The sequence below is a fragment of the Cupressus sempervirens genome, chromosome 10 (assembly GCF_028749045.1).
Source record: "Cupressus sempervirens isolate cs-2001-9-10 chromosome 10, ASM2874904v1, whole genome shotgun sequence".
NCBI classification, from domain to species: domain Eukaryota; kingdom Viridiplantae; phylum Streptophyta; class Pinopsida; order Cupressales; family Cupressaceae; genus Cupressus; species Cupressus sempervirens.
This window is the reverse complement of record NC_143127.1, coordinates 35,676,749-35,691,353: the sequence shown is the minus strand read 5'-3', so window position 1 is coordinate 35,691,353 and position 14,605 is coordinate 35,676,749. Positions and strand designations below refer to the sequence as shown.

The 14,605-nt window shown below is 38.2% G+C and overlaps 1 protein-coding gene across 3 annotated transcripts in view; it reads right to left on the bottom strand.

Moving 5' to 3' along the window:
• The window catches only part of LOC149532437 (E3 ubiquitin-protein ligase DIS1-like), a 69,905-nt gene that overhangs the window by 19,266 nt on the left and 36,034 nt on the right, over window positions 1-14,605 (bottom strand). For 2 of the 3 annotated variants that reach the window (XM_089803677.1, XM_089803676.1), the window contains exon 2: window positions 13,471-13,977. The exons of the other annotated variant lie outside the window; for it this stretch is intronic. In XM_089803677.1, coding sequence (XP_089659803.1) covers window positions 13,471-13,683 — 213 coding nt within the window. In that variant the 5' untranslated portion in view covers window positions 13,684-13,977. The remainder of the gene's footprint in view (window positions 1-13,470; window positions 13,978-14,605) is intronic. 3 annotated transcript variants of the gene reach the window in all.

Below are 14,605 nucleotides of genomic sequence, written 5' to 3'. Positions count from 1 at the left end.
TCCAAATTTTGTCTCATTGACGTTCTCCTCTTTAATATCTTGAAAATCAAGCGCAGCCTCAACATCACTCATCATGGTTGAAATGGAAGTGGCAACGCCTAGGCTGTGTTGTGCAACCTCATTCTGTACCTCTTCAAGTATTCTCAATCTGATAGTCAAGGCAACAAACCAAGACTCCACTATACTCAACCCTACTTCATCTATCAACTTGGCTCTTTCCAAATATTTCTTCGGTAGCTCAATGAATGCCTATAACCTGGGAATGGCCAAGTCCTTGACTAGAAGGAAATCCTTCCACTCCCATTCAAATGTTCTAAATTTATCTCTGATAGCCACCAATGACCTCAACGTCGAGATAAAGGAAGGCAAGAAATTTCGCCCATCTTGGATTGTATCATGGATCCAATCCTTAACTTCATGTAACTGAGTCGATATCTCTTCTATGATGCTCCCACTGTCTTGAGGAAGGGCTGTCTGGTGCAACTATTGGATAGGCTGGCAATCTCTCCAATATTTGTTCTTGGCCTCCATTTTTACAATCCTTCCGTTTGCCTTCCTCAACCTTTCTCTAATCGAAACCGTGTCATCCTGGATCTCCTCACATTCCATGTCATCCGTGATTCTTCCCAAGTTATGTTCAACTATCTCATATTCCTGAGCTACAATCTCATCCAATGCCTCGCTAACCGTTGGTATAGCAATCTGAACTTTTCGGTGACCGTCATCATCACTCTTGATTACCTTTGCCACTGTTTTTGCAATTTGTTTCTGGTTCTTGCTATCACCCTTTTCTACCAATCCTTGGATATCTTCAATTGTTCGAACAGTCACCACCTCGCCTCTTGGCATAAGCATTTGCCTTAACCATAGTGGTGCAGTGCATCTCCCCAAATCTGGATTTGGTTCAACTAGGAAACCATCACCAACGGCCTCAGGCGCCTGGCTTATCTCCTCGATATCAATTGGCCTATCTTCTTCTTCACTTGTGACTATCACATCATGTCCATGTTGGTTCTCCAAGAGAGGGGAGTACTTGGTGCTATCACTGCATCCACTTGATTCTGAATCAGACCTCATCTCTACCGCGGCCCCTTGTCCACTTGTATTATCTTCTTGGCCTCTAGCCTCATATATTTTCAAATCACTTCCTCCAAATTTGCTCTTCCTTGAAATTCACTCTTCCTAGAGATTCGCTTTTCAACTTTCATCGTCTCCAAATCAAATAAAAGAGGTAAGACCCCATAAAGAATTGCTTTTGATTTTTCACGGTCCTAAGTTGCAACTCTAAATTCTCGCTTATAATTGTAGCCCAATAAAACTTTCTCTTTCCATTTTCAATTTCATCAATAAAATAATACATCTAGTTTTCGAATTGCATACCTTGAGCTAAGCCCATGATCCAGCTAAGAAGCACAATGAGATCGCCATACTCTGATTTGAAATTCGACTTGGTAAGTTTTGACGATTTGGTGACTCCCTTCTTGCCTTCGTGTAACCAATTCTGCTTTAGATGAATGAACTAAGCCTCCTGATTATTCTGATATAACTTAGCCGTCTAATCCATCATTACCACTGTCATGCTTTTATACTGGGGAATATTAAATGCTTCTTCGACCACTTGTCCACCAATGTTGGCCAACGCTCTCTTCCCTTCATCAAAAATGGACTTACTAACCAAATCAAACCAGGATGCACACTCCATTACCAATTCTGGACAAGGCAAGGTAGGAGGGAAGGCCGCCGCGTGTACAATTCCAATTTTGTACATTTTCTTTGCCATGGGGGATTGTTTTTCCTTCAGTCGGTTCCTTAACTGTATCATGTTTATTGTGCCGATATTGGTATCACTTATTCGCCTTACTTTCAAGAAGAAAGTGGTCGTAGGCATCATGTCTTCCTTGTCCTTTTCGATGTTCGTTCCCTTTGAGTTCTTGCTTGCACTAACATCTACCATCCTAAACACTTATCTCTGCCCCTTCATTCTAAGTGATATGGATTACCCTTATCAATCTCCAACCTTCTTTCTATAGATGGAATCTAACTTATTTCTGCCTCACCAAGTCCTATCTCTACACTTATCAATCTCCAACCTCCAACCTAGGGGTGGGACTACCACTTATTTCTACCTCTTCGTTATCTTAGGATGGACTACACTTATATCTCCCAACTTCAACCTAGGGTGGTCTAGCTTATTTCTGCCTCGCCAAGTGTCCTATCATGAAATCTATACTTATCTCTCCAAACTTCAACCTATCAATGGGAAGATGAAGTGGTGGATGATCAATGCAAGAACATAAGGGAAACGAAACCAAGCAAGAACAAGGAGTGGAATCTGCCTTTAAACCAATCTTCACTCCGAAAATGAGTCAAATTTTACCTTAATTTTTTCTTTTACCAATAGCCGGGCCCTTTTTGGATTCGGTTCAAACTTTAGAAAATTTACGCCTCCTTGCAAATAGTGATGCCCTAGCAAAATTAGAACTTTGACCTCCTTGAATCTACCAAACTTTGCCAAAAATCAGACTTCTGATCATGTGTCTCCTTCTCCAAATAGAATCGCCCAAATTTAGGGCAGAAATTCGTAGCTTTTAGCAATAAAAGTTGGTCTTTGAAAAATTGCCAAACAAGAAGTTTCAGATCTACCACAAATTGCCTAGGGCAGAAATTGCAGCCCTAATGGAAGAAGGAAAATGATGCCAAACAATGAAAATCTGCTTCAAGGAAAATCGCCAAGGCTGAAAGCTACCTCTACAAGAAAAATTGCCAAACATAGAAGAAAGCTAAGATGGAATGAGGAGATGAGAGAGGGGGGGAGCCCTCTTATACCACAATCCCCTTGCTCCCTCAAGCTGGCCGACTAGCCATGTAGGAGAGAAAAACTAAATTATTGTTTTATTAATGGCCCAAATTTAAATGCCATGCTAAAATTTATTTTGCCTATAGTGAAATTTGCTCCTTTAATTGCTGGTTGTGACCAAAAATTGCAAAATACAATTAAGAAAGCCTTGGAGATGTTAAAATTTTCATTTAATAACATTTTGGTAGTTAAAATATCATTAAAATCGGATTTAGCAAGCTAAAATTGATTTTCAATTTTAAATTACCAATCTCTTTTAATATTTTTTAAATCTTCAAGGCGATTTTAACCAATTTAATGCAAAATTTTGTAATTAAGCCCACCTTCAATTTTGCAATACAATTTTTTATTTTTTACCAAAATAAATCACTTTTCTAGCATTTAAAATTGATTTTTCCAATTTAATTTCACTATCACAAAATTTTCCTTTTCATTTAAAAAATTCAAGATTTTCCAAAACAATTAAATCTAAATAAAATTCATTTTGAAAATATTCAAGTCTATACAATTGTTTTCAATTTCCAAAATCCGTCTAAGTCCCAAAATTTTTGTAAATTTATCCTGCCGAATATTGTTGTAGCCATTGAAAATGTTGTCTTTGAAATTTGCTTGGCCTAAGGATAAAATTACAAGTTCCGGAAAATCAAGTTAAGACCGGGTGAAAAAAGAAATCCAACCACATCCCTCCCGGCCCAAAGGCGTCCAAAGCGTAAAATTTCCAAATTAAAACTTTTGCAAAAAAATTCACTAAGGCGATAAAAAACAAAGGGGGGGGGTCCCCAAAATTTTGGGGCGATGATGTGAGAACCTCACAACAGGGGTCTCAGTTGTGGATTTACTATTTTTAGTAGTTGCTACTTTTGGCAGTGCAGTGGGTGGCTTGGTAGTTGGTCGTCACCTGCAATTAATCAAGTTAATAATTGCATGAGCTCTTCTTTATTCATTAATCGTTAAGTTGCATTATTATAAATAATGTTTATAATATTATAAAAATGACTTTAAGAGATATTTCTAAAAAAGTGCGTTGGGAAGTTTCTAGTGTTGAGTTCTTTTGGGAAACTTCCACAATTTCTGAAGTGGAGTTTTAAGGAAACGTTGGCTAACAAAAGCTTATAAATGAGAGCTCATTTCATTGGGAAAAGCACGCTTGATTATATATTTGATTTTGTACCTTTGTGGCTTTTTCCTGGGCTCTGAACTGTATGCCCTTGCTGATGTATAAGGGTTGGAAATTCTGAGAATTGCACTTGTAATTTAGCTGCTGAGGTATAGCTAAGATTGCCCAACTTCTCTATTGTTCATCACTATAGCTGAGAAGTGTTTTCATTCCACTGCTGAAGTATAGTGGATTTGTTATTGGTTAGATATTTTCCTTACTGTGTCTACTGTGGCTTGGAGATATCTGGTGTGGAAGGTTGACGTTTTATGCTGAGATTCTACATTGGTTTTGCTCACTGAATTAATAAAGAAAGGTTTACGAATCTGGTTGGAAATAAGGGTGGTTTGCATAAAAAGACTGGATGACGGTATATTGGAGTCTGATTTTTGAGTTGGGAAAGTTGGAAGTCACTTCTTTTAGCAATCAGAGCCCTGTGTTTGAACTAGGGCAGCTAGTGTTAGCATTTGCTGAACCTTTGATCCAACATAGTTGTCGTGTGGTGGTAATTGGGAGCCACATCTCAGCCCAGGCCTCACATGTGATTCTTCATAGCCTTCTGCAAATAGCTAAATGACAATTATTGTTTGCGGCTAGGTATTGGCAGTGAGAAACCAACGTGAACAATAAGGGGGCAATTTGGTGGCTCAGTTATCAAATTTATTTGCAATCTAGGTGCTTTTTAATAATATGTACTTCTGATTTATGATTGTCCCAAATATCAATTTAGTTGTAGTCTGATTTTTATCCTCATGTCATATTTCTTGAAATTTTTATCACATATCAACATGGGAAAATAAAAAATAAATTACAAAACATTTAAATATTGCAAATATTAGATTGTGCATCAATATTCAAATCAAAAGCCAGGGTGGGTTTTTACAGAGAATTCAATTTGTAGGTTTGAGGCCTTCCTACTTCTCTTGTGGATCCCACTTCAACCAATTATTCCTTCCTTGGTGATCAATTACAAATCATTAATATTACATTAGAAAGGTGTTGGCTCGGCCTGAATAACACCCTTTACCTCTAGTTTTCTCTTCCTATCTAATAGGCTTCAAGCCCTTGGGACCCGTTTTGTTGCTGGAATAAAACCAAAATAGGAATAGGAAATTAGAATATGTATTGTATTCTTTGTTTGGGTCACCAAATCAGAATTCAGAATAGGAATACATATTCCCATTTTGCCCCTAAAATGAGCATATGTCCATTCCAAAAAAAAAAACTATTATTGGAATAGCTAGTCCTATTCCCATTTTTGCTTTTTCTTATTTGATAATGTTTTCATATCCGATTCAAATTGATGATACTGACAAAATTATTTTCAAGATCTATAAGGAGACATTTTTGCTAAGTTTTGGCAATCACCCACGATACATTCTTCACAACAACCATTTGGCATACTAGTTGATGAATCTGCTTGTTCCCATTATTGTCGATGGTAAATCGGTTGATTTCAGCGCAAAAAGGCCTAGGATTGTCATGATTTTGGACATTTTTCCACAATCCCACCCTTTTGCTGGAAAACAAATCCATCACAAAATTAGAGTTTGCAGATTAATAAGAATAGAGTCAGAGAAGCTAAAGACATGGGTTTACAGTAGTTTTAAAAAAAAAGAACCAAATGACAAATAGGATCGGAATCAAACTATTTTGAAAGTGATGATAAATTGAGAAAACCGCAGTGGATTGTGTCCACAACAGAGCTTGAGGGATGTCCGGTTTATTCACAACATCTCAAACCCATAGAAAGAACGAGTGTTAGATCATGCAGCAAACCAGAGGATGATTGTCCTTGGGGAGGACATTGAGTCAGTGGATCAGTTGTTCAAGTCCCCAACCGTTCATGTTGCCTTGCATGCACTTGAACACTATGGGATTGATGTTCGAGTCTAGAGTTGGATCACCTTCTAGAAGGCTGTATGGAATGCATTCAAAGTGAATGTCTGGTGAATGTAACGAGAAGAACTCTAGCATCCAAATTCTTTGTGAACTAGAGCATGGGATTGGTGTGGCTTGTCTAATTCTCATTTATATTTTGTCTAACCAAACAGAGGAAAAAATTCAATTCTAGAATAGAAATTCCCAATTGTCAAATTCTATCCTCGCAACCAAACGGGCCCTTAGGGCAAAGAGGAAGTTATTCCCTCTTCCAACTAAGATTATTCTTGATGAGGATTGCACAAGATCACAGGTGGCTAAATTGAAATAGGCCAAGAGTCTTGTTGCGAAAGCAAGTCGCAGCAAGACATGGGCGGTTATCCGAAACCTTAAAGCGGTTATTCGTGACACTCCTAGTGGTTGGGAACCAAAATCAGCCCTAAAGGCCAAATGACGGTCTCTCCAACAGTTGGGCAAGTGCAAGCTCTCTACTGGCTCTCTACTTGTCAACTACAAGAATAGCAATGGCTCTTTATGGTCCTTGCATGTTCTTTTTCGGGATGCAATGAGTTCAGCTGGTATTCTGGTTGTTACTGAGACGCACGAGATTCCTACTCGACCTCTTCATAGGTATGTCAGATACTAGTGCAGAGACAAGGCTCATGCTTCTGGTAGTGTTCGGAGTTCTAGGGGAGTTGCTTTCTTGATTAGAAATGGTCTTTTCGTCTCTACCTCGGTGATTCATTTTGACACCTCTGCTAGGTTTTTGTGGGCTTTCATTGGTCGTGCGAGTCATCATCACAGCAATATCTTCGTGATTGTTTGCTACTTTATGTCGGCCTCTTCATCTTAAGCCTTACACAATGTCGAGGACGGGGACCCTTTTATGGTCTTGCACAAGTGCATCTCCAAGTTCACAGCTATGGGTGATATTATCATTTTAGGGGACTTCAATGCATGTACTAGGGATCTCCAGACTCCTCTTCATGACCGTAGTTCCGACTTGACTTGTACTAAGGAGACTAATCCTGCCAACATGGGTCTCCAACGCCTCTCTAAGGATTGTCACAGGCCTCTCTCCTACTATGGTCATCACCTTATCTAGCTTTTGAGTCTTCTAGGTTGGTCATTTTGAATGGCCTCTCATGCTTCTGTGGCTTTGAGCTCTTTACTTGCTAGCCTCATTGCAGTGGTGCAAGAATTGTTGACTATGCCCTTACCTATGCTTCCTTCATGCCCTTCATCCATAGATTCACTATCTCCCACCTCCCGTTGGCTAATCATGCCCTCCTTAGCCTCATCGTTCTATTTTCCCCCCACTCCTTGCCTCTCCCGCTTGCTCATCCCCCATCTGCTACGACATGTCCCTACACCCTTTTCCACTTCACTAAGAGCAACTGCGACCTCTTTGTCCTCCATCTTAGACAGCTCCTCCCCTTGATCGCTTCACTGATCATAGCCAAGATTCTTCCATGTTCGACCTTTTGGTTGCTACGATTTGGGAATCAACATATCTCTCCATTCCTCACCACACCACCCCCTCCTCTCCTAGTTCTAAATGTTGGAGCACCTATCCTATGAACCAGTAGTATTATGGTGACTGTAAAACCTTCCAATGCTCCTTACGCTATGCTTTTGCTACCCACTCCCCCTCTTAAACTCAGTTTTCTTTGTTATCACCATTTTCTTTGTTACAAGAAATAGTTGCTCATTGCATTTCAATGTAGATCTCATTGTGACACGCTTATCTACAATCCCAAGCTTTTATGGTGCACATTGTTCCCTCGCCACCCCTAGCCTTCCACCCTTGACCTCTGCTCCCTCACCTCACATACCTCCACTCTCTCTGATATCCCCACCCAACTCTCTATCCACCTCACCCCACCTCCCCATTGTTAATTATTCACTCCCTCCAACATTTATGAGGCTATCAAATCCATGAGATATAGCAGGGTCACAGACGAGGAGGGATTCCAGGCTAAGCTCAGTATCTCGTTCTTGAGCTCCCTTCCCACACTCTTCAACAGGGTAGTGTGTACTAGCTTTTGCTAATTCTTGGTCGATGCACATGATATGTTTGATACATAAGACCAAGAGGGCTTCAAACCCTAGCAATTACAAGACCATCATGATTGGGCACAACATTGCTAAACTTTATGCCACAACATTGAACACTATATTAACCAGAGAGCTTGACAAGAAACTTTGTCAGGCCAAGGGTTAGGCTAGTTTCTAGACAAATTATCCGACCATGGACCATAGCTTGACACTGCGGGCTATTATTGAGGAGGCCCATCACCGCTTGACAAAAGTCTATTGTTATTTTATGGATTTCCATAAGACCTTTCATTCCATCCCATAGGTGGCCCTTTTACTGAGACTTAAGGACATTAGCATTTCTGAGACTTTACTGACAGCTATTATAGGGCTCTATGAGACTACAGTTGGCAAATTCAGGACTGCGGAGGGTTTCTCCAATCCTATCCAAAGCACCATAGGTGTGAAGCAGAGCTGCCCTTTCTGGCCCACCTTGTTCGACATCTATATTGATGAGCTCGAGGTCTTCCTCGAAGACTCTGCATTCACCAGTGATGGTTTCTACTTACAACAAATTATGATCTCCATCCTTCTCTTCACAAATGATGTGGTTCTTATGGCCTCCTCTCCAAAGGGCCTTCAAAGGCTTCTCGATGACCTAGCATCTTTTTGCAACATACGCCAACTTGTGATGAACCTAGGTAAGACTCAAGTCATGGTCTTCAACTGTTTGAAGACCTCTCATCTTCACTCTATTTTTAGGGCCAAGAGATTAAGATTGCTTACCCTTAATCTTATGTCAGGGTGAAGTTCTCTGGACCTCACTTCAACTTGAGATCTGTGATTAAGCTCAGGGTTAGCAAAGGGTTGGGATCCCTTGCGATGCTAGAGAGGGAGTGCTTCAGGGATCACTTTCAGGACACTACATCTAAGTGGTCCCTCCTGGACTCCTTAGTTAGACCGGCTATGCTTCATGGTTTTGTGGTGTGGGCCCCTCTCTTCTAGACTCAGACTGGGCCTCAATCAATGAGTTCAAACACTTTTCCTCCTGTGTATCATTAGATGCCATCGATCCACCCTGCATGGTATTACTTTGGTTAAGTTTGTCTCGTCCTTTTAGATTGGGAGCTATCTTTGATTTAATCCGGTTTCTTCACTGTCTTTATGGTTTTGCAGACTTCGTTGATGGTCACCACCACTACTCTACCTCGCCTATTGTTCCTCTGTTGTTGTTGTTGACTCGGACACTGACGCCAAGGCTCATTGCTAGTACTCTCAGGCCACCACTCTTTTGAGATCAATTGAGATCAAGAACGACAACATCCTCCCTTCCAGTTTTCATTAGACACTCCCACTCACCTCCTTCCTTCACGAAAAGAGCTAAACGAGCATGTAAGACTTGATATTTATAGACAATACGTTATCACAACCTAGAATAATCCCTTGCAAGGGTTACGTCCATGGATGGCGTGCTATGTTGAGCACTTTTTGGAGATCCATGATGGGATGATTATGCTACCTGGTTACCTGCTTCGACACTAGAGCCATGCCTTGCACATCTCCTTGGGTTTCCTTTTGTGTTGGTTCCCATAGGCTTTGAATTCAAATAGATCACCACATTGATAGGGTGAACCAAATTTGTCAACTATGTACCTTGGCAGAGGCGAAAAAGCAAACTCACTACATTTTTTGGTGCCCCATCTACTACAAGATCAAAAAGAGATACTATTGTATGTTTAGGGAGCATCGGTCCCTCTCTACTTTCTTTAGATACACAAATCTGAGGTCTCTCGCGCTCTACCTCTGGGAGGCTACGCAACTCCGTGATCGCACTTTACAACTTCATTTCCCGCAAAGCCAGGCCTCAAATCAGCTTATCACTACGTTCTTCTTGTCCTTGCCTCTTGCCCAAGGTATGAAGCAGTTGTCCAATACTCTTTTCACCTGCCACTCTAGGTCCATGAGACCCTGCACAAGTACCACTAGACAGTGACACCCCTCCAACAATTATCTGAGGTGGACTAAAGTTCTTATCGTCCTGCATTGTACCCTTATGTTCAGGACTTCTTTCCGCCAAGGAAGAACTCCTAGTCCTTGCCTCAATGGTTTCTGTTTACTCATGCTTCCATGTTTGTTTTTGGTTCTTGTTTAGCTCTTTCCCGAACACCGTTGGGTGTTCCACTTCTTGGGTCTCCTTGGTTGTATGCTTTCAGTCCCTTAGACCCTTTTGGTGGTCTCATATTGAACATTAATAAATTTATCTTATCTTATCTTATCTGTAAGGAATAGTTGATGTGAAAGAAATTATGAGAATTGTTTTGTCAGATAACAAGTAATTTTTGGTTTTTTTAATTTCACCAAAAGAGGGTAGAGTATTACACAATATTTGCATGGCATTATTATTTGTCTAGATTATCTACATAAGTATTGATATCATCATTTTGTATTGCCCTCTTTAACAGCTTGTGCCCACACATGTTGTACTTTGATGGATATGATAAATCTCTCATGAGGGGAGTTTATGGGGAATGTTGCTACCTCTTTCACTATTTTGGGATATTTTCATCCCCCACCCCAATATGAAATGCTTGACTTCATTTCTAGAAGAGAGATAGAATTAAGAAGTTATTCATTACAGTTCAACTAAACCTGGCTGATTTTATTATGGAGATAGTAGGGATGTTAAATACCTTGTGGTTGACAGAGTAGTTGTTAAGAGTCTAGACTAGTAGACCACAAAGACAAGTGTTTAAACGTGAAGACAGTTCCCAAACCAACTTAACTTACTAGATCCAAGGTTCAAAATAGAGAAAATACTACTTTCTCCAATATTCCTCACCCAATTTGAACACTTTTCATCATACCCGAGAGTTTCTGAAAGCTTGGCATTTAGGAGTCTACCAATGATGCCTCCAAGGATGAATTCTGCAAACTCCTTTTAATTGAATTCGGGCAACAGATATTGCTTTGACTCATTGATCAAAATACAATTGTTGATAACAAAATAGATTCCCCTAATGATACAATCAACTACAGGATGCACCACCTCTTCTCTACGTTGAATTGCTTTCTCTTATATGAGAGACATCTTGCTCTGTTATAAATTTGAACACATGCATATTTCCAGTGCCTTCTAATTCTTCAGGGTTCACTCTACTACTTTTTTCTTCTTCTCATAAACCCTCTCATCGCTTTCTTGGTGAAAAATGTTATCAAAACTTGTTTCACTGTTATTACTATTGATGGTACTTTTGATTACCATTGTATTATTTTGGTCATATGTATACAATAATATACATGACTAGCCTTTCTTTCCACTTCAATAGTAATTAGACACATTGGTTCAACATATCAACTTCGTTGCTTTAATCTTTTTCACCAAACTGAAATTAAAATAATCTGTGTGATAAAACCACGCTACATATGGAGAACAAACATTTCCACTAATGGGAGAGAAGCCCACTACAGAGCTAGAGGGCAGAAATGCCCACCTCTAATACTTGTTCATTAACCCTTAGAATTGGTGCTTCATCCTATCATTTCCTATAAGCTAAGTGATTGGTTTATGGTATTGTACATCTCTTTCAGGCAGTTCTCCTATCTAAAAACAAAGTCACAATGCACAAATGGATCTTGTACTTAGATGTATTATGTAAGACATTCTCAAGCTATGAGCTAAAGACAATGATAGTTCAAGCTGCCATTGACAAATTAAGGGGGAACCTACAAAGGATTTATGCCTGCCATATAAATTCTGATTTTTAAACAAGTTCCTGACAAGATGTGGGTGCAAGCATATATGCTTATCCTAATACATTCTAAAAATTCTTATTGTTAAAGTCTATGATACAAGGGAGAAGTATACCTTAACCTCTTTGATATGAACAATGATATAATATTCAAGGAATGCTGTTTCGTTATATTTTATTCTAGTCAAGTTCATTGAAGAGCAATCATGCCTAAAAAAAAATCTAGTTGACATGTAGTACCAAATGCAAGAAAATCAACTTTAAGTCCATTAAATCATGAGGAAAACAATAAGGAGCTTGCCTATGGGCTTAGGCCTGCCACATAAAATCTATTAATGCAACTCACTCCTAAAACAGTGATGTTAATAAGGTAGATATTTAAATCCACTACCACTAAGATGAAAATGCAAGCATAAAATACTTATCCTAGTGCATTAATTATTCTTATCGTTAAGGTATATTATACAAGGGTAGAATAAGGCCCTAATATCTTTTGTATAAACCTAATCTTATCAGTAAGGTCTATGATGAAAGGGGTAATTAAAACTTAACATCTTTGATAGAAACAATGGTATAAATATTGAAGGGATGCTATTTTATCATATTTGACTCTTTTCAAATAAGAGTTTATGAATGATTTACCAAACAACATAACTCGATAACACGAAGTACCAAGTGCAAGCAAATCAGGTTTAAGTCCATAAAACCATGAGGCAAACATATGCCAAAAAACAGTTACCATGAGAAAATTTCATATTGGATTCTCTAACCAGATAGAACAATAATCATGAATCTCCAATTCAATTTGAAGAGCATTCTTGCAAGGAATTTTGTTGAAGATGGTGTAGCTATGGTCAGATTACAGAGATCAAATTGTATATACATATGTAAATATATGTCTTATATATATTCACATATGTATATCTATATTGAATCCTAAGTACAGACCATAGATTTTACTTAGATGAACTTGAGACCTACACAAATAAATATCAAATGTTATTGCTGGAAATATGATTGACATTTAGATCAATCCTTGCTAAACAATGGTCGGTTAGTACTTACTAACAAACCTGATACATACAAAACAGATTAGTCAGTAATTACTAACTAAACCCTTTTGTATTCCATTTGATATTGGAGAGAGACAACCGATCATGAATCGGTGATTCAATTCATATATAGTCTCATTCAATGGAAGAACTCATGCATCGAAATTGATAAATGACCTGTACTCTTCTGCAGATATAATCCCAGTGATATACACATGCACAAGAAACAAATTGGCTTCATATATTCAGATTGTTATTCACAGATGTGATACAACAATAAATTTGCTAGTGGTATATGGGCAAAATATAAATCTTGAAACAACAAATTCGGCCTTATTTAACCAGAATCTAGGTGTTCAATGATACTGAGGAGTACTATTCTCATTCTGATCAACAAGGATTGTATGTTTTTTTGTGTTTTCATCTAAAAGGGTATTGTGGATTCAATATTTTCCATGCTGTCAAAATTCATGTGCAGTAGACATACATATCCATACAAAGTCAAACTAATATAAATGTAAACAAATTGTGAACATTCTTCCATGATAGTCTTAGATTCAAAATACAGTTCAAGAATTAAAATATTAAACCTTCATATGGCAATTCCTGAAGGACTTCATTAAAACACAGTGGCTAGTGAAAACCTAAAACAATTATGTGATAAAAAATATATGCCAGATAAAAATTAATAAACAAAATATTAATGCTATAGTAGCAATTGCAGATGACTCATCGAACCTGGTAAATGGGAGGATACATAAATATGGTGCAAATGGGGCATTCAAGCAATTCACAGACACTACTGGTTGCAGTAATAGAAGGCTTGATTGCAAGAGTGAAAGAGTCCTTGATAATTTCAGACACTAGTGGGTCTGTTGCACTGGGAGATAAACCTATAATATCTGACAATTCTTGAATCACTTCCTCAAAGATAATGCATGAAGCCATCATTTGCACTTCTACACAGCTACCACAAATTGACAATCAGGAAGTCAGATCTTCTATAGAGTCTGCATATGACAGCTTATCATTTCACAGCCAGAACAGTTCTCTTCTGTAGATATAGCTAATATTTATACTATACACTACCACTACATAAGAAAACATTCACTTGCTTTTCCTCATATCCATTTTGCATCTGGAAGGCTGATTCTTGTGCAGTAAAATACTATGCGCTCTTACAGTATTCATGAAAGACTTTGCAGGTATATTGAGAAAACAAAAAGGTCAACATAATGGGAAATCCTGCAAGGCAAAAAACATTTCAGTGTTAACCCATTCAGGGAAATAAATCATTATGTATTTATTAATTTAACAAGCCATCTAGCTTGGAGATTTAAAGTGAACAACTGTCCTGCTTGAACTTGTATATACAAATATTAATTAATAAATTATTCAAAGGTGAAAGATGCAAAATGACTCCTCCAACTATACTTTAACATATAAACACCATGAAAAGCAACAACAAAACTTTAGGAATCTCCAAAATTGTATGATAGCAAACTTTTCATAAATATAGATTTAACAAGTTGCACAAAAATGGAGACTTGATATTATAAAAGAAAGGTAAGCATCTTCACAAACAAATAAACATTATAAATACAAATTTCAGAAAAGGACAAAACGTGGGAACCAAAGTTCCAATCTGAAAGGTCTATGTAATTTCATTTTCTGATACTGACAGCCACTTGTTCTAGTTGAAAACTACAACATAATAAATAATAATTGTTTATGCAAGAAAATAAAAGAAATTAAGCAGCAACTTCCAGACAACCTTTTTGAGCTTTGAAATTATTTTAATAAAATATGATGGTCTCAATTTTATTAAATATAATAACTGGGAAGTCAATCCATCAGATCACTATGGCTATCT